The 26,904-nt window shown below is 42.6% G+C and overlaps 3 protein-coding genes and 1 non-coding gene across 4 annotated transcripts in view; 1 reads left to right on the forward strand and 3 right to left on the reverse strand.

Moving 5' to 3' along the window:
- Positions 1–26,904, forward strand: part of mrpl48 (mitochondrial ribosomal protein L48) — a 127,234-nt gene that overhangs the window by 43,996 nt on the left and 56,334 nt on the right. The window lies entirely within an intron of this gene.
- On the reverse strand, positions 389–14,732 carry rsf1b.1 (remodeling and spacing factor 1b, tandem duplicate 1). Its single transcript, XM_048983267.1, has 16 exons — positions 14,562–14,732; positions 12,507–12,598; positions 12,233–12,325; positions 11,874–12,079; positions 11,486–11,631; positions 7,623–11,305; positions 7,257–7,523; positions 6,934–7,038; positions 6,638–6,717; positions 6,429–6,483; positions 5,898–6,031; positions 5,745–5,812; positions 5,405–5,582; positions 4,326–4,570; positions 3,986–4,156; positions 389–3,479 (listed from the first exon to the last, which is right to left on the reverse strand). Exons 1-16 carry the CDS (start codon positions 14,710–14,712, stop codon positions 2,905–2,907), a joined length of 6,249 nt encoding a protein of 2,082 aa, XP_048839224.1. The 5' UTR covers positions 14,713–14,732; the 3' UTR covers positions 389–2,904.
- LOC125712812 (tigger transposable element-derived protein 1-like) lies at positions 16,752–23,962 on the reverse strand. Its single transcript, XM_048983278.1, has 6 exons — positions 23,874–23,962; positions 19,588–22,165; positions 19,192–19,278; positions 18,399–18,597; positions 17,666–18,034; positions 16,752–17,332 (listed from the first exon to the last, which is right to left on the reverse strand). Exon 2 carries the CDS (start codon positions 21,887–21,889, stop codon positions 20,774–20,776), a length of 1,116 nt encoding a protein of 371 aa, XP_048839235.1. The 5' UTR covers positions 21,890–22,165; positions 23,874–23,962; the 3' UTR covers positions 16,752–17,332; positions 17,666–18,034; positions 18,399–18,597; positions 19,192–19,278; positions 19,588–20,773.
- Positions 18,711–18,858, reverse strand: LOC125713542 (small nucleolar RNA SNORD15). Its single transcript, XR_007383620.1, has one exon. It is a non-coding gene; the product is annotated as a small nucleolar RNA SNORD15 (small nucleolar RNA).

Raw genomic sequence — 26,904 nt, forward strand, 5'->3', positions numbered from 1 at the left:
TCGACGTGTTAACGGACGTATCTGACGCACACATAACCTATTATTTTGTCTACCTGTAGGCTACCAGCAAACCGCTTATGCAAAGATGCAAAGTGCCATGCTGGTTTTGCCAATTAATTATTTCGACTCAGGCGAACAAGGAGAGCAATGTCATTACGTTTCAAATTGTACCATAAACCATTGCCAGTAAAATATGAAAATATTACCTACCCCCCTTTCAGTGGCCTCTCTCGGCCGTTTAAACTACATTTAAAACCTAAAGTATTTACATTTTTTCCACCACCCCAATCGGAGTCTCATTTCAGTTGACGTCAGAGTTTTTCTCGTTCGCTGCACACCAAGTGCAGATACTTAAAATGCTTCTGTGAACATAGAAATGAACACTATAAAGGTTTAAACACCCATTTTATTATGACAAATGTACAAGTTATCTGTATGAAAGAAATTACAGCAGATGTAATAAAACTTTCAAGAAAAAAAAGACGTACACAGAAAGCAGGTCGAAGAGCTTATGTCGACATCTGGTCAAGGTTTTCGAAAATCTCATCCCACCTTCAGCAGAACACTGAAGACATTTAACACTTTAAAATATTGGCACTGACTCTTAAATACAATATTTTTTAAAATGGAGGATTTAAAGTCAAATAAAACGTCTAGTAGTTTAAATGCCAAATACCGTATATTAAAAACACAACACAATGAAGTAAATGTTCACAAAAAATAAAAATTAATAGGTGCAAATTGTTCCATCTTATTTTGATTTAAAAGGTTGGCAGAATGGCTTTAAAATGTCGATACATTTGGGTAAGTAAATCATTTTAAGTAAAATATGTAACTAACAGCTGATACTCTTGATTACAGGTGATATTATCCAAATGTTTTATTGGGAAACATAACAGTAATTCAAAGAAAAACAGCCATTCTAGAATGTTATTCATATTCATGATCTTCTGAGTGTCATTCCACCGGTTACCTCTGACAGAAAACCAGACCAACTTACACTGCAATACCAAGGGTGCGAAACATTTTCGACATTGATGACAAGGATGAGCTGTAAAATTGTAAATCCTCCAAAAAATATATATATATATTTATAAATAAAATTTAAATCCAAGACGTATGCCCTTTGCAGACTGACATAGAACAAACATGCAAGCACAATGTTTACATGAAAAATGTGTAAATATCACAACCAACTACAAAAATTATAAACAGTTGCAATAGTAAATAATTGCTAAATATATATTTCTTCATGATTAAAAAAGATTCTAAATATGATACAGAATAAACTTCAGATATACACACAAAGATAAGGTTTTTGTAGTCATCTTCTCAAATGAGGGTACTGGTATTTCATCCCAAGCCTGTACATTTAAAACTGAATGAGGTTTGTAATATATCAAGACCCTCCATTGTAACATAGGCCTAAATAAAAAAAAAAAAAAAAAAAAATGTGTTCAAAAAAATAAAATAAAAATAAAGACAGCCCATTTTGCTAGGCCAAAGAACACCTTTCCACAGTTGTTTTGGACATACAATTTGTAGAAAGCTGCAAAAGTGAGCGGATAGTGTTTTCTAGAAAGTTCCAATACACCGAAAATGTGCTTGGAAGGACAATGTAGGTTGTACAAAGCAGCTGTGGCTGTTCTGATCTTTTATAGGATTTTTTTTTTTAAGCAGTGAGTCTGGCAGTGACTGCCCCATTTACATGCTACGGTAAAATTTGTGGCTTTTCTGTACAACAATGGTAATGGGCTACTTTGTTAATACTGACAACTGTATTTGGTCCCTTTAACAAATATTACCAAATTCTTAAGAGGGTGTAGCTTAACTGCTTCGTCAATACACCTTTAAATTCCCATCCATATCACTATCTTGCCTGAGTTGAAATATGACTACACACCCAACGGTGTCATTACTCAGCTAAATGTCGTTATGATTACGCAGTCTTTAAACCTAATTTAAAGATGCTTTGAGGTTAGGTTCTGCTGGTGGACACCTCACATTCAGTGAACAAAATGTGTCAAAGATGCTTAAAATGTTTAAACGAAGGAATTATAGAAATATGGAGTGTAGCCGAATGGTAAAAATGGCATGTTGTAGCATTCGTATGGCAAACATAATAGCTGTCCAATGCGCTATTTTTAAATCTTAAAATTTGGCAGAAAATTCATAATTTATTTTAATTCTGACCCACGTGTCAGAGGAAATAAAACATTAATTTTATCACAACGTTTACAGCTATAAACCACTAAACGTGCAGCTCAGCAAAAATGTTAAAATATAGCAAGTGCAAAATCCATACAGGAATCCAATTATATAGGATGCCTTAAAAAATATTCCTGGTTTTGTTGCGTCTGTCCAGTACCATGGTCAAAAAGGGAATCTTTATAATATTACTTCCTGTTTCCTGTCACGGGACTGAATTATGGGGGGGGAGGGGGGGGGGGTGATATTGTGAATTTACCCAAAATTGACAGGAAGGAATACTGCTTCTACTTGCCAAAGTTTTACATAGGAACACATAAAAACAATGGGTTTAAATATTCTAATTTTGTAGAATGACCAGCAAGCAGAACATTAAAAATAAACATAATAATAATAATAATAATAATAATAATAAAACGATACACAGGCCTTTCTGTCAAAGTGGTACTATGAAGAGACATGAAAGTGGCTGCCAGGCGAATCCAGCAGGGGCCCAAGGGAATCGATACAAAATCACCCCCCACCTTGGCCGTTCACCACAGTCAGGATGGCATCTCATATATTACACTCCAGTTTCCAGTTCGAACTGGTCTTGGGAGAAAACGGAAGACTGGGTGGTTGAGGTGCTAGTGGGGGACGACACTGAAGACGCGACACAAAGTAACGGAAACAAAAACAGCATCGGCAGTCTGGGGCTTATAGCTCTCCACTGTTGCAGACATACTCAACAAGGTCCGTCACCCCCATGAGGTCATCCTCGTCGTCTTCCTGGGGGAGCATCTCCTGTGGGGTCAAGCCGTTGGGTGCTAGCATGGTCGCGGGTGGGGGTGGGCCACCATTCTTGGGCCCCATGTGGCCCCGAGTGATCAAACCCTCCAGGCCCTTCATGGAGCTCTGCCCATTGGCCGACGGCAGCTCCACCAGACTGTAGTCCAGGGGGCTCGTTCCCTTGCCCAGGACCCCCTCTACCACCTCCTCATCTGTGGGGACACGTTGGGTTCTTCCCTCATTGCTGCCTGCCACCGCTTCCCCAAGTTCGGCCTTCTCCTCTTCGGAGTCATCAGAGTCGATGCGGTTCAGCCTCTTGCGTACAGGTCGCTCTTCTTCCTCGGAATCTTCCGAGTCCTCGTCGTCTTCCTCTGATGCTCTCCGCCGCTTTAGTGTCAGCCGCTGGCGCCGCTGCCTGGAGTCCTCCTCGGATGAGTCGCCGATCCTCCTCCCCCTCTTCCTCTTCCCCTTGTCTTCATCAGAATCTTTGGAACAGAAGCTGCCTGAGGTGTCGGAAGGAGTCAGTCAGTGCCTTGCCTGACCAAACCTACTTCAAAGCATTCATTTAATTCCAAACCTACTTGAAGCAGCTACAGTCTAAAAACAGTTATTAAAGTCATACTTGAGTAAAACATAGTATCAGACCCATGGATTCAATGTCATTGTCGGATTTAGGTTTTACCTGACCAAAATGTGAAATGACTCACATCAATACCTATATCATATATCTCATTGGTATTATTTATACTGCCCAATTTTAAACCTATTGATCAATGTAAAGTTGGGATGAACATAAGAAACATACACCTGCCCCATCCTGGTTTGCAGATTTAGCTGTGGGGTCATGGGAAGAATCCATCTGAAGGAACAAAATTTGCATTCCCAGTAGCATGTGCTTCACTTTTACCCACAGGGCATCCTGGATTTCCAGATGTCTACATTTCTGCAGGGAGATGCCGTATTCATCGCGGCAGAAGAGCAGGTTATTGTAGCCTTAGGGGTGCCTCACCTTCGCTGTCAGAGCTGGAGAGCCGCCGGCGGAGGGCTGGCTTAGGCCGGCCCTGGGAGCCCTCGGAGTCCGAGGTCTCGCAGTAGTTCACCTGTCGCTTCAGACTTCGGCGGGATCGGCGGCGACGTGCATCCAGGTCACTGGCGCTAAACTCGCTGGAGCCCTCAGTTACTGCAGTTGTGAAAAGAGGCGCACTTACAAAGATCAAACAATTTAAAGGACAGCTCAAAAGCCAGTGTTACAACCACTGCCCGAGTTCATTTAATGATAATTGATTAAAATATCATTTGGTAAATTATATTTTACTGTAAAATAAGTTCACTTCATATTTCCTGCTTACCTATTTCATCCTCCTCCTCCTCTTCATCAGTCTCTTCTTCCTCGTCCGAGTACCGCCGTCTGCGATGGGACTGTCTCAGTACGATCCGTCGTGTACTTCGCTTCCTCACAGAGGACCGCCTGGACCGCACAGCTCCGTAACGTGGGCTTGCCTCAACACTGCCAAAGTCGCTGTCGTCATAGGACTGGATTTCTGCTTCACTGTCCACGTCGTTGTCTGACACCACAAAATCTTCTTCCTCTGAACTGGAGGGGTAAATTGACATTTAATTCTTGCTTTAACAAAGGCCATTTCACAGTTTTTACTGACCGCTAACTACATGCTGCTGAGACAACAATATTTCACGTACGACCCCTATCATCCACCCCTCCCAATCTAATCCCTATTCCTCCCACACCCTCAACCATTACAGTCCCTCCCATACACTTTCCCCACCTCTCCAAAAAAAAGCCTTAATTATAAGCCCAATTTGTCTCAATGTAATCAAGTTCACCAGATCTACATCTGTGGCTGTCTTTTCACATGCCAGACCTTCAATTTTGGTGTGATTCATCTGAAAATAGCTAAAAGATAAAATCAAATACCTTTAGAGTTACCACGTTCACAAGATCAAGCTACGTTCTGCAGCCACTTTCCTTCCCATGCGGCTGCCTAGCGCAATTTTGGTGCAATTCGTCTTGAAATTAAACCCAGTTTAGATCTTCATCCATACGTTTCTTGTGAAGAGGTAATATTCATCAAAAACTTTTTTACTTTTCAGTTTCGGTGATCTGTAAAACACTTCGAATTACTGTGCTAACGAGATCAAGTTCCTGAGGCTGCCCCTGCTATTACTGTGCAGCACGGCTTCAATATTGGTCTGATTTGTCGCAGAATTTGATCAGTTCCAGATCTTAACCAAATCCGTCTGCAAAGTTTGAAAAAGAACTATTGATACTTTTTGAGCTATTGTGCAAACAGAATAAGCGCCTGCAATAGCGGACCGCTCCCAAAAATGTATATATTACCCAGAAAATACAATTAGCCAAGTCACAGGAGCTAACTGGATCTTTTGACTAAATCCCAAGGCACCCGTGTACCTGTTGCTGAGGCGGAACTCCTCCTCACTTTCCTCCTCTTCCAGGGTACTATCGCTGTCCAGATCATTGAGGCGTCGTCGCTTCTTCCTGCGGTGGGCCGAGTTCGCCTTGGGAGGCCGGCCATTCTCCTTTCCCTCCTCTGACAGGATGGTAGCCATGTCCTTTCCTCGGCCTGCCCCTGTGTGGGATACCGCATTTACATCAAGCCCAAATTCCTTTTCATAAGCCCCCATATATCCCCATTTTAATAACGCTTCATTTAGGCAACAATATGACAGGGGAGTTCACCATACACACTGGAATCTTTCAAATCATCATAAATTAATTCATGGGATCTCACCTCCTCCCTCTGCCTCTTTGATATCCTCCTCAATGGCCTCCTCAATAGCCTCATCAAACTCGTCAAACCTAGGGACAATGCAACATAGATCGGCAATTCCCCACTTCAAGCCCATAATGCATAGCAGCACTGGTTGGTTACAACCACACAGACCTGTAGCTAATCTGCTTCCTCGCTCGGGTTGAGCGGCGTCCATAGCTCCGGCTTTTTTTGGTCTCTTTCTTAATCTCCTCCCGCTCCCCTTCCTGCTCCTCTTTCTCCTGCTTCTCCTCTTCCACTTCAACATCCTAAAAAGAATGGGGAAGTTAATTACATTCACCCAAAATGTCAACTGAAGACAAATGATCCCTAAACAATGTGTCAAGAGATGGGATAGTGACTGAACAGTTAAAATCTGGCTTTTGAACCATATGGAAGGTCTGTCATTAGGTCTTCGTGGATGGAACAAATTCCAATTCCAAAATGACACAACTGAACACCGGATTGGTCAACTACATCACCCCTTTGTGGAATCAAAACAACTGGGGCTTAAACCTGCGACCTTCCAATCACGGGCACAGAGGCTTAGCCCGCTGAGCCACTAACCTCCAGACTGGGGTAGCAGCCACGTTCGGATGCAAATAGGCACTGAGAGAGGCAACTAGTTTCAAATGGTGCTAATTAAGAGGATTTTGACACACTTACAGTAGGAGGGATGATGTTCTCAACACTGATCCCTACATAGACCAAGCGCTCTTTCCTGTTGAAACAGCAAGGGGAATATTACTAAATGTACCAACACAAACATGACACGGACCTACAGAAAGTAACAGGTTGGAGAAACAGCCTAAGCAGCGGAAAACCCCCCAGCATGGAAAAGCTCAGAGTAAGAAAAATAAGCGAGAGCTCCTCACCTCCTTTCTGCTCGTTCCCTCTTCTTCAGAGCCACATCCAGGTTCTGCAGCTGCTCTTCTAACCGTTCACATAAGAGTTTCTGCACCAGATGCAGAGGAGTAACTATTTAAGTCCTTGGTAGGTTCGCAATGTTTGTTAATATCCATTTAGCCAGATAGGAGGTAGCTAGCTGGAGACTTTGAGTCATGTAATACTAATAAGCAAGTTAATAACACATTATTCCGTCACATAATTGTCACAGTAATTCAGAGGGGTGTCGCCGCAAAACCCCCCTGAAGACCGTTTTACTGCTTACATGCTGGCAGGGCGGGCAGAACCACTCGCCGTCGGGGATGACCATGAGGGGTGGCCTCAGGCAGGCCGTGTGGTAGCCACTGTCACAAGAGTCGCAGAGCAAGATCTGTGGGTTGGTGAATTGGGACACTGGTGAAAATTAAGCTCTTAATTAAAAGATACTACTTGGATGAAAGTTACTTACTAGGTGGATTGCATGCGAGTCCCTACAAATCCAAAGTCGAGCTGCATGGCGCCTCGTGAATAACTATCACTCCTCTACATACACCCATTCTTGGAAGTCAGTCAGTCAGGACCATGTGACTTGAAACTGTTGCAACTCACCAGTTCAGGATGGTTTGGGAGGCCACAGTGTTTGCAAGGATCATCATTTGGCATCTCTTCCTCGGAAGAAGGGGAGGATGTATCAGAATCATTCTTCTGTCTGTTGCGATTTCTCTTTTTCTTCTCCACTTTGTAATCTTCATCACTGTCATCGTATTCAGTCTCCTCTTCTTCCTCATCATCATCATCCTCCTCACTGGAGTCTTTTGTTTTGCGCCACCTAGTCCGAGTGTTGGACCAACGGGCTCGTCGCTGCCGTCTTCGGCCCTGAAAGAATAAAAACAAATCTCCCTCATAACCCTGTACCCTCTGACAATAATTAGAATGTTCATCTTATATTTAACAAAAGTTTGAAAAGGCATGTACCTTTGTAGCCTTAGTCTGACCATCAGGATCAATCTTGTGGTCCCTCTGCTTTCTCTGACAAATCTTATCCTCCTTATCATCTTCCTGCTCATCTTCCTCAGCCACAGACGCTGCAGCTTGCTTCCTCTCCAGCTTCATGTCCTGGATTTCAGCAAGCTTGGCAGTCGGGCGACAGATCCGTGGTGATCTCCTCAAAGACCTTCCATCAGCCGGTTCTGGGTCAGCATCCTTCTGGAGCTCTGCTGTCCTACGGTGGGTCGGAATCTTGATCTTCAGACGAATGCCCTCCTGTTGGATCTCTGATGATACTTCACCGTTCCCCTTTCCTCCTTCAGTCTCCTGGTCCTCTTTGTTGTTTTCTTCTGAGTCTTCAATCTGCTCAACTCCTTGATCTTCCACCTTCTCTTGAATATCTGCTTCCTTTGTTGGACCCGCGATTTCCTCTTTTTCTTCTGCCTCTGGCTTCTTTTCTTGGCTTTTCTCATCTCCAACTTCCTTCTTGTCCTTCTCAGGACTAGTTTCCTCTGCAGTTTTGTCAGCAGTGTCATCCATAATAGGGCCACTATCTAAGGAAGGGTCTACAACTCTACCTGCTTCTTTGTTCTGTTTATTTTGTTTTATATCAGACACATCATTGTTCAGATTCTCATTACAGTCAGTAGAGGTTTCAGCAGTGGATTCCCTGGGTTCTTCTTGGCCTTCTTCCTTTGAGGGATGTTCCTTGGTTGCAGTAAATGCTGCTTCACTTTTCTCTTCTGAGGGCACAGAAGTAGAGCCAGATGTATCTTCAACAGAAATGGTTACATCTTTCTCTTCTGCGGCTGAATCAGGGACAGAAGTGCTTTCCTTTTCCTCTACTCCTATTTCTACTCCTATTTTAGGAGCAAAACTGTCCTCACCAGTAGCAGTTTTGCCATTTCCTACTTTGATTACATCAGAGCTACCAGAAATATTAACACAAGTATTTTCCTTTTCCTCTACTGCGGTTGCATTATAATCAGAGATGATTTTCATTTCACATACTGCAGAGGCCTTAGATGCAGACGTATTTTCTGCAACAGTGGTGTCCTTTTCTCCTACTGTATCTGTTTCAGAGCTCGAGGAGCTTACTTTCTCTACTACTAAAGTATCATCATAGCCAATAGTGGTTTGCTTTTTCTCTAAAACAGTGTCCTCAGATGTAGAGGGAGTATCCTTTACCCCGATTTCAATAGCCTCAGATCCAGAAAGACTTTCAGGACAGATGACCACCTTATTCTCTACTATAATGGTATCGCTGTTAGAATTAATTTCCTTTTCTTGCAGTGAATTGTCCTCACTACTAGAAGTGGTTTGTGGTTTCATTACCATGGAATATTGTGTGCTAGAAGCAGTTTCCTTCTCCACTGCAATAGACGCAGGACTGGGCATTATTTCCACTGGTTCCACTGCAGAGTCTTCTGGGCCACTATCAGTGGTTTGAGGCCCAGAGGCCTTTTCCACTGCTGGAATGGCCTTCAGAGCAGTTTCCATTGGTTCTGCTGCAGTCTCCTCAGAGCTAGAAGCTGCGTTTTCCTCTTCTGAAACAGCCCCAAGATCAGAAGACATTTCCACTGTCTCAACTACAGTCTCCCCAGAGCTAGAGACTGACCCCTTCTCCCCAACTGGAATAGCCTCAGGATTCAAAGCCGTCTCCATTGGATCCTGAGAACCAGAGACCATTTCAGCTTTCCCTGCCAGAACAGCCCCAAGACAAGGTGCCGTTTCAGTGGTCTCAACTGCAGTCTCCTCAGAGCTCAAGATTGATTCCTTTTCCCCAGCTGGAACGATCTCAGGACCCACAGCCATCTCCAAGGTTTCTTTTGAAGGATCTTGCGAGCTACAGACCTGGTTATTATTTCCTACTGGAACATCATCATGAGCAGATACCACTTCCATTGTTTCAACTGCAGCCTTCTCAGAGCTCGAGACCGATTCCTTGTTCCCAGCTGAATTGGTCTCAGGACCCAAAGCCATCTCCAATGTTTCTTTTGAAGGATCTTGCGAGCTACAGACCTGGTTAATATTTCCAAGTGAAACATCATCATCAGCAGATACCACTTCCTTTGTTTCAACTGCAGCCTTCTCAGAGCTCGAGACTGATTCCTTATCCCCAGCTGTAATGGTCTCAGAACCCAAAGCCATCGTCACGTCTTCTTCTGAAGCATCCTGAGGGCCACAGCCCTGTTCATTATTTCCTACTAGAACAGCCCCAAGACCAGAAGACACTTCCACTGCCTCAACCTCAGCCTTCTCAGAGCTTGAGACTGATTCCTTTTCCCCAGCTGGAAGGGTCTCAGAACCCAAAGCCATCTTCAATGCTTCTTTTGAAGGATCCTGAGGGCTGCAGCCTTGTTCATTGCTCCCTACTGGAACAGCCCCAAGACCAGATTCCACTTCCATTGTCTCAGCTGCAGGCTCTGCAGAGTTAGAGCCTGATTCCCTTCCTTCATCTGGAATAGCTTCAGAAACCAAAGATGTTTCCATTATTTCTACTGAAGGATCCTTTGAGCCAGAGACTTGATCATTGCTCCCCACCAGTGGGACTCCATGATCCAAAGTCATTTCCACTGCCTTTATCGTGGTTTTGTCAGGGCCAGTGGACACATCCTTTTTCTCTATCTGAGTAGCCTCAACATACAGATCAGTTCTCACTGTCTCTCCTACAGTATCTGAGTCAGGAGTGGGTCCCATCACATTGACTACAGAGATCCGAGAACCCTTTTCCTCAACTACACTGGTGTCCGATGCTAACAGGTTATCAGTAGAATCAGCTTTGTTTTCCTCCAATGCTTTGATGTCATTGAGCTGATCACTTTCCTTGGTTCTTATCACCTCAATGGCTTGATCTTTTTCTTCAGTCAACAGCTTCCCAATTGCAGAATCCCCTTTAGGTGACCTTTCCACTTCCTGGATAACAGCATTGGTTTTCAATCCGTCACTTTCAGGATCCTTAGGCCTTTCTATGGGCAACAAGCCATCTTTGCATCCATCGTTATCATTTGTATTGTTGATCGATTGGATTTCTCCATTAATGTGGTCCTTTTCTGCAGATTTTAAAGCTTCCTCAGAAGCAGGGGGTAGCTGGCTCACATCCACGTTCTTCTCAGGAGCTTTTCCTGGTGGCTCTTTGACAGGAGTGGCAGAAGGATTCCAGAAGACAATGCTGCTACTTATACTGTCAAAATCTTCACTCAGTTTCATTTCACGCTTCTTCAGAGGGATCTTAGCCTGCTGGTCATTCTTAATAGCCCTCTGGACATCCTCTGTTGTTTTCTTCTTCACTTCTTCAGTTCCTGTTACCCTAACAGTACCACCAAAATTATCCGTAGATATCGGTGATGATTTTTCGCTCATGGTGACACTCTTGACATGTACAGCCGCCTCCTTCGGTTCTTCCTTAATGACAGTAGTACCATTTCGAATTTCGGTAACCGCTGAGGGAATTTCGTCCAATGTTCCTGAACCATCTCTATTGTTGTTCCCCTTGTTATCTTCAGTTTCTACTGTGACGGGTTTGTCACCTGCAATGTCCTCCTCGTCTTCTTTTGATAGCTTTTCCATGCCTTTGATTTTTGGACTAATGGAACATGCAGCATCCTGCGTGGGTTTGCCATCTTCATCCTCTGAGGAATCTTCTAGCTTCTCTTTCTTCTTCGCATTCCCTGATTCAGAAACAGCACCATTAATAATCACGAGTCCTCAGAAAGTTCTAGCACACATTCAATTCTTCACTGCGAGAAAGATTTTAATATACGAGCAATTCAGTATCAGCTCCCTGTAAAATTTGAAACCGCAGTGCCAAAACCACTACTGTACTAAAATACTCCTCAGCGCAAGTATACCATTCCCCTGCTCCTCCTTGATTTCCTCATCCTCTGGGCTTGGACTGGTACTGGTAGACCCCTCTTCTACCTCTTTCTTGCTCAATAGCGCTGGGTCAATCTGAGTTTTCAGTAGCTCCACTGCCTGAGCCAGGTCATTTCGTGTCCTGTGGAAAAAAGGACAGACACATTAAAGAATATATACTTGTGACATTTTTATGCATTAATAGTTCTATCTAACTGGTATTTGAATCTAGTTTGCTTTACATCTTACATTTTATTAGCGCCCTTAGTAAGTCATTTTGTAGCATGTCTCTGATGCAAAAAAAAAAACTATTATATTTTAGCATGCAAGTATAATTACTGAATTTCCCACTTGTTACAGATGCTATTCAAATCCTCAGCCTACCTGACAATACACTTCCACGAGGATCCATCCAGGTCGTCCTGTTCCTCCACATAAACTCGCACATTGTGATCCTGGTCCAGCTGGAACCAGTACATAAGACCATCTTTGTCTCGGCCGATTGGCTGCAGACGCATCTTATCTGGATCCTCCTCATTGATTGTCGTCTTGAATTTCACATTGTCATCAAATTGGCACTCACACAAATACTGTAGTTGAAAAGAGAAGGAAAACAAACAAAACTCAATATCCCCAAAGCATCCACTGTTGAATCGTTTGCTATTAAAAGGAATTTCTAATAATCTTGTTAAGTTAGTGAGAGCTATGGGATAGTAATCCTTCACCGCTGTTAAGAGTCTTACTTTGAGAATTCCAGCTTTGCATTCTACAGTCATCTCCAGGTATCCCTTCTTCTCTAGCTCCCAGGCCCAAGTGCTGTTGAACTCTTGGCAAATCTAGACAAAAAATGGACACACCCTCCTCAGTCACACATTCATCTACAGTAAGATTTAATACCGTTCCCAGAAGTGAAACTACTTTTAAAAAATGCGAAATATATTTATACCGCTTTAAAACTGAATTTGCGGTACATCGTCATCAGACAATGGCCTCGATGCAAACTGAAGTCATACTCACTTTTACCAGGTACTTCTCCCATCTTTCCGAAGACACTGACTTGCCAATTTTCCTCAGAAGCTTCACATGAAGCTCCACCAAGGGTTTAGGAACTGAGGTAGACAGAAGAACAGACAGGGACTGTATGGTTTTTTTTATTGCTGAAAATATGACATCAGACGGGAAAAGCAGACTTGCTTTTGCATGGGTAACTCCATTTCAACTTGCAATTCCATACACTGTAATAAATATTATTAAAACCCCCCGACAGTCTGACTTCAAGTCAAATCACTGTTATTTGCAGATACTGTCAACCCCTTTGCTTGTGTAATCCTCATCCTAGGTAGGTTGGATAAAGATGAGTTGTTGTCAACATCAGTGGAGGCAACTGCTATCAGAAAACAGAATCATCACACTCTCAAACTAGTACAATATCTGGTAGCTTTAAACGTGTCTACAGCACCTTTACATGGCACGTTATACTCAGCACAGGTTATTTGCTAAGGAGTCTTATCTAGACCAAATCTAACCTTTAACTTAAAGAGATTTCTTTGAATTTTATTATTTCAAAGATCTCAGTAGACTTTTTTTTTTGACGATGTTAAAATATGCGTTGTTAAAATTAGTTTGAACCCTTTTTACTGGGAAATTGTTTTACACCTGTTAATTTTCTAGGTAAGACACTTCTTCGCAATGCGGACTAAATTTGTACAGTTACGTTTAGAAAATGTAAACCACGATTCACTTGGCGATAAAACAGGTACATCTGCTTGCCAAAAACATTGACAGCGGGTGAAACATTCAAACACCGAGCACGTGCACAGAAACGACAGTATTAGAATTCATGCATGTGATTTACAGCGCATGTGAAAATCCATTTAAGGTAACTTAAAATTTTACATTAGCGGGGTCAAAATATATTTAAGTATTTGAAAAGAAAACATAAACGACAAGGGAACGAAGCTGAGTTAAACATTTCAAAACATTAGTATTTAACGCAGGTCCATTAATACAGCTCACAACATCCACCTTCAGCAACTGCAGTTCAGTTTGTAAATACCTATACGCAATGCCAAGAATATTAAATATTTATAATTAACGTAAGCTAAATGAATAAATGTGTGAATTGCTAACAACACGTTCCGCTTCCTGATAAACGAATACACGATATACTCCAGTTTTCGCATTCATTCTTTATTCTAAAGACAACCCAAAATGTCCAAAGCATTAACTAGTGTTTGAATTTTATGTTTAATTTATGTATTATGTAAACAGCACATCTGGGTAGTGATTTATGCGATGCCGTTATTGGAAAATTGTACTCGCTCCCAGAAGTGAAATTGTGTTTACTGTAATAGTAAAAAGAGCGAAACAAAAGATTTAGTGAATGATACGGTACACAAACAACAAAAACACGAATTTTATATTCTAGAGTTTTAATATAAGATATACACATTCCACAGAAAAAACTATATTTACACAAAAACACTTTGAATGAACGGAATCTCCAGAGCTCAAAAACAGCTACTACATTCAGCAGGAAGTTTATCCGTTGTGCGCATGCGCAGTATTGTTACAACCAAACTATGCCAAAAAATTACAATGTAACTGTAAATATCGTTAGCGCATTTCAGGCTTTCAAAACGTACATGCATGCTTCTGCAAATCAAAAACTCTGTCCATTAGCATTAACTGGAAAGAGAACTTGAGCTGCCGCTGCAGTTATTTAACTTGCAAGTAGTTTAGCCCCCTTTTCTGCGCACGATAAGGAACAATTTCAGCCATAAAGAATCAACCGAGACTGGAAAATACATCTTGACATAGCCTACTCCAATCACAAATTTCAAGAACCCAAAATCTTTCGCCATCAAAAATACGTGTTAAAAAACAAACGATACTTTGGGTTGCTTCGTGTTTTGGAACAGCCGCAACAGCAGTTAAACACTGAAAAGGGGGACGTTAAATACCCAATTACCACACAATAACAGCAAACGTCTGCACGACCAGCAACACATACAAGCAATGGAGGTGGACACCCGTTCTAGGTCCCAAGCTTCTACTATTCAAACCTTTTACCTGTCGAGGTCTCCTGCAGATATCGTTCCAGCTGCGAAAACGTAAGTTCGGGCAGATCCAGAAGAGCTCCGTACCGCTCCAAAAAGGAACAGACAACGGCGAAGCTCGGGCACGAATCGGGACAAGAACCCGCCGCCGCCGAAGCAGCCATTTTTCCAACGGGGAGACTAGCAGCCCGTGAGCTCGGAGGACCAATGGCTGCCCACAATTCACCGCGTCAACGAGAGCGGTGGCCTATAGGCCTTTGCTGTAAAAGTTAAATCACTAATGTAAACAAACGAATATGCCCGAAGAATGATTACTCGGTAGTATTTTCACTGATGAAGGACGCTCGTGGAACTTCCATTCATAAAAAAGGCACGGGGGAATCGCTCAAGATGGATATACGCAATAGGCAGCCATAATTAAATTTAAATCCGAGCAAGCAGGTAGGTTAACAGAATGAAAATGTTGATTTTTTTAAACTGCTCGATTATTTTATTGTAGCTGACTGATGAATGATACACGATGATAACTGTATGAAAAACGTGTATATTGTTTTCATGTGGAGTATTTGCTTTGGTCAAAGCTTCTTTAAAACAGGTCTAGAGGCAGTTATATTCAGATTTGTATCGAAGTCCACCTGAGACGTCGTTTGGAAGGCGGGTACGCGCCGCCTCGGGTCTCAAGGCTGGACCGAGTCGCAGTCATGTTCTTGGCTTTAGAGGGAGCGGCGTTTCTGCCATGTGGCGCAGAGCAGCTTCGAAGTGGCAGCGTGTAGGATGGGAGAAAGACGTTAAACTGCCACAGGACGCATCTGCCGCGAGAATATGGAACAGAAAACCGTAGGTTATGTAGCGTTATCTTTGATATCAGTCGTGGGGTTGTGCGGGAATGGTCGCTGCGACACAAAGCAAACGCGTGGTTTTAAATAGTTACTTTTTGATCACAAGTGTGGCTTTTCTTGAATAACATTTAACATTTCACGCGGGGAAAAATGAAAAGCCACAATTTTCCGAAGCAGACATTTAACATCGATTAATTTCGCAGAAAAACCGTACTGTATTAAAGATCATACTCAGAGATGCAATTTATTAGTCATGTAGGTGTTTGTCATTTTAACCAATACACAGTTAAAAACGAAACAGCGTTTTTCTCGGACCAATGTTCTACACAGACACACGACTGACGCGTAACAAGCCTACCAACGTAGTGTGCAAAGTGGTCAAGTTTCACAGCTCAGGCCAGTTTAACAATTAATCCCAAACAACTATGTTAAATTGTATGCATAAAGAAGCACACAACAAACAATTAAGACTTAGAGTAAATTGACTGACATATGCCTTTAACTCTACCAGTGTTTTTTTTAAAAAAAAGATTTGTCTGTACAAGTTAAAGAAAACATAACTGAAAAGTACATGCATTTACTCTACACAATTCATGAAATAGTGTAAAATCTCGATTAAACACATAATAAAAGAAACTCAAGTGTTTGACCCGCAGATCTGTTTTCTTTGATATCCATTACCAGGGAGCAGAGAATACCTGGGGGTGGGGGTACTCGGTAAAACACTTTGAAGGTTGCTGGTATATGAACCTGCAGCCCAGGTGGGTGTAAATATCAGCTTCAGACAAATACCTCCATGCCATCAGGGGATGAGGTCACACTGTCCTGAGGTCTGTATCCAGAGATATAGAATGTGCTCTTGGATCTCTAGCAGGAGGTGTCCTGCTCAGCCTCGTCGTCATCATCATCCTCATCATCTCTCAATTTAAGCGCGTAGCTCAAAGGGTGGAAAATATGGGCAATATGTCCTATCACAGTCTTTTTGATTAGTTTCACAATGCCCAATATAGATTGTTTGTCATGTTTACAATTCAGCCAAATTGAAATGCTGTGACGTGAAATTAACCATTTAATTTTAACCACTTAACCAGCAATTCTGTCCTTACAAGAACACTGCTTGTAAAAATGATGTAAAATACTGTGCATATAAAAGAAACAGAGTCATTATAGCAAACGTGGTTTTTAATACTAAAGTCTCATACATTCCAGGGCAAATTAACATGCATCATTTTGCTCAATAGCACTCAACTCAGTTTACGACACATACAAATAAATAATAGATAAAATTGGTTGCTTTGTAAAGTTTGCGAATTACAGCAGATTGATCCGTGACAGATTTAACAAATTCCGAAGCATTTCCACTAAAGTATGACTGGGCATTTACCACATTTTACAGAACAGGTTTTGTTTTGTTTTTGTAATTGTTCCCACATTAACTATATTAGACTCCCACCACACACACAGAACTGAGGAAATCCGCCTTTTGTTTTTATACACCACGAGTGGAATGTATTACAATATATATTGAATTTAGGCTCCTTGCCTTTTCTGAATGTGTTAAATCTCAAACTTTGAGCTTAAAGAACAGTGTCATTGTGTCATATAAATTAATTTTATTTTACTTTTAGAGAGTTTGAGTATTTGTACGTTTTAGTTTGTGTTTATATTTATCATTTCTGTGTGTAAGTATATGAAACGTTTGTCTTATTTTTCTTATTTGTTGCCATCTTCTTCGTGGAAGAAGAGATACTGTATCTCTATGGAACCTGCCTGGTAAAATAAAGGATAAATAAAATAAACGGCTAATGTTAAGGTGTGATTAACATGAAGTTATCAAAAATGTTTACTGACCTCGCGAAATGTCTCAAAGACCGGGATGTGAGTCTTCAAGATGATTCGCCAGGTTTGACGTGGTACTTGACTTCATCGCTGCAACTTTGTCGCACTGTTTGCAATTACAATGTCCGTTACAATGTCTTGTATGATAAACCATGGTTACAGCCACCCTATTTTACACCAGAAACAGACATTTACCCTCGTTTCAATAAGACTTTTCTACTCTGAACCAAAGTACTTGATCAGAAAATGCCTGCCATCTGCAATCCTTACTCTATAGCTATACATGCAATTTTATGTTTTTAAAGCGATAAAATCAGCACACAGCAAGAACTCAGCATTTCAGTGAAGTCCAGCGCCTGATTGAAATAGTAGTTTGCAAATCCTGTCCGAGCTCAAAGTGTCCCCCCCCCCCCCCCCCCGACATGGATTATCTGCTCACCGTACCACAGCCCCTCCATGTCACACTGCTTTTGGGAAGCTCCACTTTTCTTACTCTGACCCGTGGAGCAGCAGAAAAACTGTCAGCAACTGACAATTCAAATTCCATTGGCTCCAAGATTCCATTGGCTCCAAGATTCCATTGGCTCCAAGATTCCATTGGCTCCAACATTCCATTGGCTCCAACATTCCATTGGCTCCAACATTCCATTGGCTCTGCACTCCTGACAGTTAGCGCACAGGTGCTTCTCAGATTTCATGTTCCTCAATCTCCCTTGATTTCCTGCGTCTTTAATACACTTGGAATGGCTTAGGATATTTTGCAAGTAGTTGCTTGCAGATGCCAAATAGTCTTTGGATTTTTCATCCTCTAGCCATTTAAGGATAAAATTGTGTGAGAAGAGTGCATAAGTTCAGTAAAATTCAGTGGCAACCTCCATAAACTTTTCATAAAAATTTGTATGTTCCCAATTTGCTTGCCTGCTTTTCACCTCTGCAACAATAAGCAGAGTAATAAGGGGGCCAGGGCAGAACAAGTGCGATTCCACAGGAAAATGAATAAATTATATACAATTATATAAATATGATCATTCAATCTGTCTTAGTAAAATAATATGTAATAGTAAAATTACATATAAAATATATTTCAACATTAAGAATTTAAGAATCTGTGGGAATCCTTTACAGAATCATTTCATTGCTGGGTCAAGTGATGTATTGTGGACGGTCCTTACCCTTAGTGGCCACAAGGGGAACCTGAGTAATCACAGAGACTTCTGATTTGGACCCCCGTTTGGTAAGAATTGGTTGGGGGGGGGGGGGGGGCAGGGGGGTATTAGTGTCCCTTCCTTGGGCTCCACAATGCTCATGTGGGTGGGGCTTCTTATGCCAGTCTTGCTTCTGGGGTCTTGATGCAGCACACTCTCAGGACACCTGTGCACAAGGAAATGACACTTAACATCTCCAGGAAAACATACTGGAGAACCATAAATGAGAAATGCCGTTTCAGGCATGAGCACCATTTAGAGATATATTCATGCAAAGTCCCTTCTCAGACAAATGCCTCAAGATCATCAAGTGATAAGGTCACATTGCCATGGGGTCTGGACCTAGAGTCACAGAACGTGGCCCTGGGCCTGGACTCCAGAGGCAAGAGGTGGCCTGGTCTGACTCGTCATCAAATCATCACTGAAGGGACTACAGATACAAAGAAGCTATGCCTAACAGCCTGAAGTATACCAGCACAATTCAAAACTTAGCACTTTTAGTTCTGATCCTGCTGGCAACAGAAAACATCAGCTGTGTTTTGAACTGGCTTTAAAAAACCTGTAATTGATACAAAACTTCACCATGTCTGTCCCAGGAGCAGTGCTTTTGTGTTAGAGTTAAAGCTTTCAGTAAACTATGCAGCTGTATAACTTGCTTATAGTGTAAATAGCGGAAGTATGACCACTGATTAGACAGCCAGGAAAATTGGTTACACAACCAAACCAGGGAAGTTCAAGGCCTAAATTACCAAAGGCTCACCTGCACACATACAGCCTTCTTGGCAACTTGAAGCACAGCGACTCTGCCTGGGCAACAGCACAGAGCCCCCTGGTGGTCACATTGTATCTAGTGGATGAGAAAGTCAGTGAACAGGAAGGGATGCATTTATGTGTTACGTTTGTTCATGTTGCTGATGATATTGTGCATAATAATGTAGGTGGATATCGTGGAGAATTAAAATACAATAATATAGCAATGTTTCTTCTGTCTAATTGTCCACAAGGAACTGTACCCATTGCATCGTAGTAGCAGTCCGTCAGACAAATCCTCATACTCACCAACACCAGACAGGTAAGACAAATCAATGAGGACTTTCCTGGGACAATGTCATCATTATCATCATCAAACAGGCTCTTGTACTGCCCTAAAACCTACCTTAATGTTGCCCTCTGCAAAGCCAGACCTCTTCTGGACCATAGGCGTCCATGATGTAATCAAGTCCACCAGTCCCCAGGCTCGCTATTCACCAAGCAGCTCTCTTGGACAAATGCCTCATCATTATTGGGTAATAAGGACACCATCACTGGAAGTGTAAAATCATAGTGACAGAACATCTCCTGGGTCAGGTACCCAGAAGCAAAGTGCCCTGATCTGACTCGGCACTGTATCATTGAAGTGAGTACAGATGCCAGTTATCTTGTTTGTACACAAACAAAAGCAGAGGAAATGCACCTTACAGTTTTCCTTCGGATGCTGGTTCAACTCCAATCTCGGGTTTACCAGTAGCTATGAAGAGAATTTTGGGTCTGTTTGAGGTGATCCAAAACTCTGCTCCCACGTCCAGTACATAGCTTTGAATATGCCATCCGAATCCAAAACTACAAAGCAGTCAGCTTTCTCAACAATTAAAAACAAATTTATAAAATACAGTAAGACCTCAGACATTCGCGAGGTTACGTTCCAGAATCTGTCGCGAATAAGGAGGATTCGCAGATGTTTGATAGTCACTAAAAATGGTAATTTGTGCTTATTTCTAGTTTAAACCCTGAACATGCTCCCAAAACACTAATTTCATTTAAAAGTTAGCTTAATACATTACCTTTAAAAAAAAAAAAAAAAAAATGTTTGATGTAAAGAGTACAGTATCACCTAACGGATATTTGTCACAGTAGCACATTTACCGTACAGTATACTAATGTTACGACATACCCCTACTAATTCATAGAACGTGGCATCGGCTACAGTTCTTTTGCATTCACAGTAAGGTAAAGAGTAAACAAACGGGACTGTGAACATATTGACAGAAGTCATATAAATGTAACCAAGGTACAATTTAATAAAATACGTAAAGGAAACATGTACTGTACATACAGGGTACAGGTATTCAAATCAAATTACGTAAAGACATACAGAAATAAGTATTTTTACAACCTATATGTGTGCGCTAACCACGAAGAGAGAGAACAAAAATACAAAACATTAAAAATATTTAATAAAAAATAGTATGGGTACTCACCAATGATGAATTTTGATTTTAGATAATGATGATGCAGTACGGTGAAAATATGAAAATGACTGCATAGTGTACATGAGGAGTTACAACTCCTCAGAGTCTCCCTCTTCAGGCGGGGGTTCGTGGGAGCGTTTGGGTTTCGACTCGAAGAACCAAGTTATTTTGCTCTGCTGATGCTGGTTTTTTCATAGTGGTGTAGAGGGCTCTGTATGTCTCCATGGCTGAATTTAATCCATTTATGGTTTTCAGAGCACGTTCAAAAAAGGGATCCCACTCTTCTATGTAGGACTGCAACTGCTGTTGAGTCCTCATGATTACTCCGAGACGTTCCAATGAAAGACCCTCGTCGTCCTCCTTTATTTCTTCAGCCGTTTCCTCTTCGCTTGCTGCCTTGGTCAGCTCGAGCAAGTCATCATCCGTCAGGGGGTCAGAGTGGGCATCGATGAGTTTGTCGACTTCTTCTTCGGTGCAATCCTCAAACCCCTCACCTCCAACCAATCTTGCCAGTATCACAGTCTTGCTGACAGCCTCATTATGAATCTCCTCCGGTGAGAAGCCCTTGTAGTCGTGGATTACGTCTGGCCACAGTTTTTTCCAGCATGCATTGAGAGTTTCCTTCTGAATTTCTTTGAGAGCAGACTTAATTACAGTAAGGCATGTCGCTATGGTGAATTTCTTCCAGTATTCCATTAAGGTGAAGTTCTCCATCATGTCCATCGCACTGACCAAGTGTTGCATAGAGTTACGTGTGTAGAGGGCCTTAAAGGCACGGATCACGCCTTGGTCCATAGGTTGTATGAGGGAGGTGGTGTTCGAAGGGAGGAACTCGATCTGCACACCATCATACAACAGATCTAGGGGGTGCCCTACTGCACTGTCCATGATTAGCAACACCTTAAATTCAAGGCCTAAGCTGAGAAGGTATTTCTCTACTTCAGGGATGAAACACTGGTGGAACCAGTCGGATGCAATGACCTTGGTTATCCAGGCCTTAGGGTTATGCATCCAGTAGACAGGCAGGGCATTCTTGTTCTTGTTCTTGAGGGCCCTGGGGTTTGCAGACTTATAAATCAGCCCTGGTTTGAGCAAGTGGCCAGCAGCATTGGAACACATAATGAGGGTGACTCTGTCCTTTTGTGCCTTAAATCCAGGAGCTCTGGCCTCTTCCTTCATCAAGTACGTTCTCAATGGCATTTTCTTCCAAAACAATCCCGTTTTGTCCATATTGAAGACTTGTTCAGGCCTGTATCCCTTCTCCCGGATGATTTGTTTGAATGTTTCCGGATACTTCTCTCCGGCTTCTACGTCGGCAGATGCAGCCTCTCCATGCAATCTCACACTCTTTAGATTATGACGATTTGAAAACTTTTCAAACCACCCCTTGCTAGCCTGAAAACTTCCAGGGTCTGGTGCTGTCGATGTCCCTGGCTGCGGGTCTTGTTCATCCTCTTCAGCAATCTTCTTATATAGATTCAGAGCCTTCTGCCGAATTGCGTTGCCCTGCAAGGGAATGTTCTTTTTACGGCTGTCTTCAATCCATATTGCCAGGGCCGATTCCATTTTAACAATGTATGGGTCTCTCCTGGTTGAAACCTGCTTTGCTCCTTGCAGGTAGCTCATGGAGACTAATTTTCTAATTTCGGCCTCTTTACTCCTTATAGAGCGAACGGTGCTTTCATTTACGCCATATTGGCGTCCTACACTAGTAGCCGTTTCACCAGATTTCAACAAATCTAAAACTCTGACTTTTTCCCCTAGCGTCATTACCTTCTTCTGACGCTTGGGCACACTGCTAAGAGCCTTAGAATGTGCGGGACGTTTAGGCATTTCGACGGTTTTTATAAACGAGTAAGAATAGAAGGGAAAAGTATTGAAAATAGTTATTACACTTGAAAAGTAATACGCGCGTGTTGAACTGAGATGTGGGAGGTTTTACTGCGATTTCACGCATGTAGCACAGTACACAATGCATCCGAGCTACCAGCCAATCAGCAGGGTGGAAAGCTGGTAACCATGGTCTGTGATTGACTACTTCCAACCCTTTCAGTGTTTAGAGGGAAACCCTGGAGGCATTTGCTATGTACATAAACATCAGCACCGTTCAAGAAATGTATAATTTTTGTGCGTTGAACTTATGATAACGTGTACTTACTATTACAAAATAGTAAGTTAACTATTTTCTAATATTTATGTAATCATTGGCGTTCCTGTCACGTGTTGTCGGGGCACGGACCGGGGAAGCAGGGACAGGAGGCAAGGAATCGGGGAACACGGGGTTTAATTAAGAGGAAAAGACAAGCAGGACAACGGAACAGGCAGCAAACTCAAAATAACGTTAATGATCGGACTCAGGAAACATACTTAAACGCAGACTTAAACACAAAGGACTAATGACAGCAACTCGAAACAGCTGATCACACTGGGATTCCACACAAGGTAGATGAAGGGGCGGCGCACACGGGAGGATCAGACGAGCAGGTCATGACAGTTCCAAAGAGAATAAACTTTGCCAATGGGATTCGCAGCTTGTAAAGGTACAGTATGTACATAAAAAGGAACGTTTCCAGAAAAAAAGCCACGTTTAAAGGATTTTTTAACTGATTTATATTGAATGTCCAGAACTTTCCCTAACACATAGAAGAATCTTCATTATTTTTTTTAACCAATTTTACACTTAAAAGCATGAAAACGTATGATTATTACGAAAATTAAACACTTCTGTAGGATTTTTCGAGGATTCCACAGATGTGCGAAAAAACGGCGGATGCAAATACGTTCGGTTCCAATGAAAGTTTCGCGGAACTGTGAATTCGCGAATCACGAAGCGCGAATGCACGAGGGCTTACTGTACCGCCGTCTAAAATCTTGCTTTCGATGTGCTGCAATAATTTAAGACTTAAAAAAGTGTATTACTCCATCAGAATTCAACGCCCAGGGCAAGATATTCTCAATATCAGTCGCTGACCGCAGACGCTATTCGAGTTTTACTTTGTAACTTTATATTAACCATCGCAAAATAATGTACGCGACCAACCAACACTACTGCATTAATTGGACTTTTAATCTATACTAAGGTCCTATCTGTGCAGCTAGGGCCTTGTCAATAAAACCCTCCCGACATATTTATGCACCCTTTCTCGTGGCAGACAAGTGGGATTTAGCGTGAAAATGCTTAAATTTACAGTTTGATACATTTAAAGTGACCAACCTTCTTCTTCTGCTTCTTCTTGGAAATATAGTACCACAACCCAAGCCAGACGTCCAAAAGAATAGAACGGGTTACCGCTTCTTCTTTTACGGTGGAGATTGTCGGAAATCTATTTTTTATAGGAAGGAGCATAGCGCCATCTAGGGAACTGGAGTGCAAAGTGTTCAGAAGTGGGACCTACAGGCGACGCAGTGCGCCGTGAAAACGGTGAAAACCATTTGAAATCCACCCGTTTGTCTATCCACCAGTGCCGGGCTTTACTACAGGGTTGCCAACTCTCACGCATCTGGCGTGACACTCACGCTTTCTGACTCTCACGTTCAGGCAAGAAATCATATAATTCCATTATAAACCTAAAATTAACTACATCAAAAGCGTTGGGCTGTTTACAAATCCTAAAGACTATTTACAATGTATTAAAACTGTTACATGCATGTAAATGAGTGTGTCGACTTGTCTGGAATTGACAATTTCACGCCAGCCAGCTGACCAAAGTTGGCAAAGCTGATGTCATAGTCGACATAAGGCGCCGAAGCCAGGTAATTTTACTTTGTCTCGGACGCAGTGGCACCTGCAGAAAATTTCGATTGGGTGGCCAGTTATATTTATGGGGATGGCCAGGAATAAAAACTACCGAGCCGGGAGCTGTCGACCCGGGGGGGGGAAAGGTGCTGGCAGAACAATCCCGCCAGATTTATTGATGTGGGGTGGCAACAGGGGTGGCCGCCCTTATAAGTACTCGCGCCCTCTGCAGGGCCCGTACAGAACAGCTATGCGACATGTGGAGGTGTCTGTTTGGTTAGCACGATATAACCAGAAAAAACCATAATGAAGTGATGACAACAAGAAGAAAAATAACATAAAGACGAAAAAGATCAGATTATTAATCGGATTGTCAAACGATCAATTCTTTTAATCGCGATTAATCCCACACCCTGTACAAGCATGTTGCAATACCATAAAAAGGTTATATTCCATATATTCAGTATAGAACATTTAATTAATTCTTAATACTATTGTCCCATTGGCATATCAAAATCAACGCAATTAGAGTTAGCGAGATCAAACAAATAATTTATTATGATTGAAAACCCTTGTCATTTAAGATATAATACAATTTTAAATGTATATAATACTGTCACTTTTTATTGCACTTGGGGGGGGGGGGTGAAGTTCGCTTAGGTGAGCTTCAAGGGGGGCTTTATCCTGTCAGGGAGGCTACCCTATACCCTAATTAGCATAAGGCGCAAGACTGAAATACGCACTGGACTGATCGCCAATCCTTAACATGGCATCACGTGCAAAATAAAGTCTACACTAGGGGGCGGTCTAGCAATTGCAAAGAATCTAGACGTAGTTGAAGCAACCCACTCTCATCGTCACGGTTTCTATTAAGATGTACATCCACCATAACGTAATAGAATAAAAATGGAAAAAGAACTGTAACAACCATTCTCACTGTTATGTGTCTCTATGTTTCAACGAGTACACCAGCTTTGTGCTGTGTGCAGCCTGGGATGAGCTGCATACCCCCTCACGTAACCCGGCAAAAGTGGTTAGATAAGAATGGATGTATACTGCAGTGTATTGCCAAATATGTTCACTAGATGGAAGCAGATACCATGATAATGATTTCATTTTTTGACTTCATTTGATAATGATACTTTAATGATCCTTGTGTGGAAATGACATTTTCGCCTACCCTTCTCCATGACACAGAGACACATATGTAGGAGATAGCAAGCTTGATAGTGAAGAGCAGCCATCTGCAGTGGCGCCCATAGAGTTGGGGGGGGGGGGGGGGGAGTCAGGGCACCAGGCCAGCCATTTTTCCAGTGGCCCTGGAGCAGATTTCCAGATTAAGAGCCTTGTTCTCGTGATGACCTGAGATAGGTCACCTCGGATAGGTGACCTCATGGAGAGAGGCTCACACCCCTAAACCGGGCAGCATGTGGCTCAGTAGGCTACGGCTGTGTACCTTTAACCAGAAGGTCGCCAGGTCAAACCCAGCCTCAGCACGTCTGTGGGTCCTTCAGCAAGGCCCTTAACCCCCAGCTCCCTGGGCGCCCCAACAGGTGGCTGCCCTTTGCGGCCAGCTTACTCTACAAAGAGGGAGGTATAAAAACAGTCTCCCCACAGGGATCAATTATTATTAGTACACCACGGTGACATACCATGATCAAAGCATACAAATCTTTTCTCCCTTGTAATTTACAGCTTATACTTAAATGTAAGTCACTGTTGCCTAAGTTGCAAAGTAACCCGAGTTACCGCATCACTCTGATCAGGATGAGCAGTGCAGAGATGGACGGCTGGAGTAATTTCAGATTTTCTCCTAATTGATCTCGTTAGGATTAATCAGATAACGTTGAAATTGTGATTAGATGAAGTCTGCAGCGTTGTGAAACTGCTGATACTTACCACCAGAGGAGCTGCTAGCTATTTATGGCCCCATGAAAGTATATCATATTGGGCCCCCAACCCAGACTGATCCAATTATAATTCTAATTTTTTGGGGCCCCTGAGGAATCATCATGACGTTCCACCCTTTGTGCCTCCCACTGCTGGTCCAAATGGACGAGAAAAAAGCTCTCAGGGACTGTGGCTGTTCTCTGGGATGGTGGCCAGCCTTGGCAGTTCTGCTCCGGCAGCATCCAGAAGGCTGGGTGGCAAAGAAGTGTATGAGGCATTAGCGCAGGAGGCTAATGGCGAACACAGTCAGCACCACAGCCATGACTTTTGATCCACCTGGTGGGTCGCCAGCACACTGGTGGGCAAGCAGCACATGACTACAGCAGCAAATGACACCGCAAAACCCCAAAGAGATCATTTTCATGCCATTGGGAAAGGATGGGACTGCCCAGTTCAACTTGGGAAAACCATGGCACATAGTCCAACCTCACTGGGTCCCTGGGCTGACAATAAGAAGCATTAGGCAACACATAGTATAAGCACAGCTACCCATACAAACCAGTCCGCCCTCCTGCACCACATCTTCCAGGTAGCCGGAGTCTGGCAGTCTGCCGACCAG

This window comes from Brienomyrus brachyistius, chromosome 18 (assembly GCF_023856365.1).
Source record: "Brienomyrus brachyistius isolate T26 chromosome 18, BBRACH_0.4, whole genome shotgun sequence".
NCBI lineage: Eukaryota > Metazoa > Chordata > Actinopteri > Osteoglossiformes > Mormyridae > Brienomyrus > Brienomyrus brachyistius.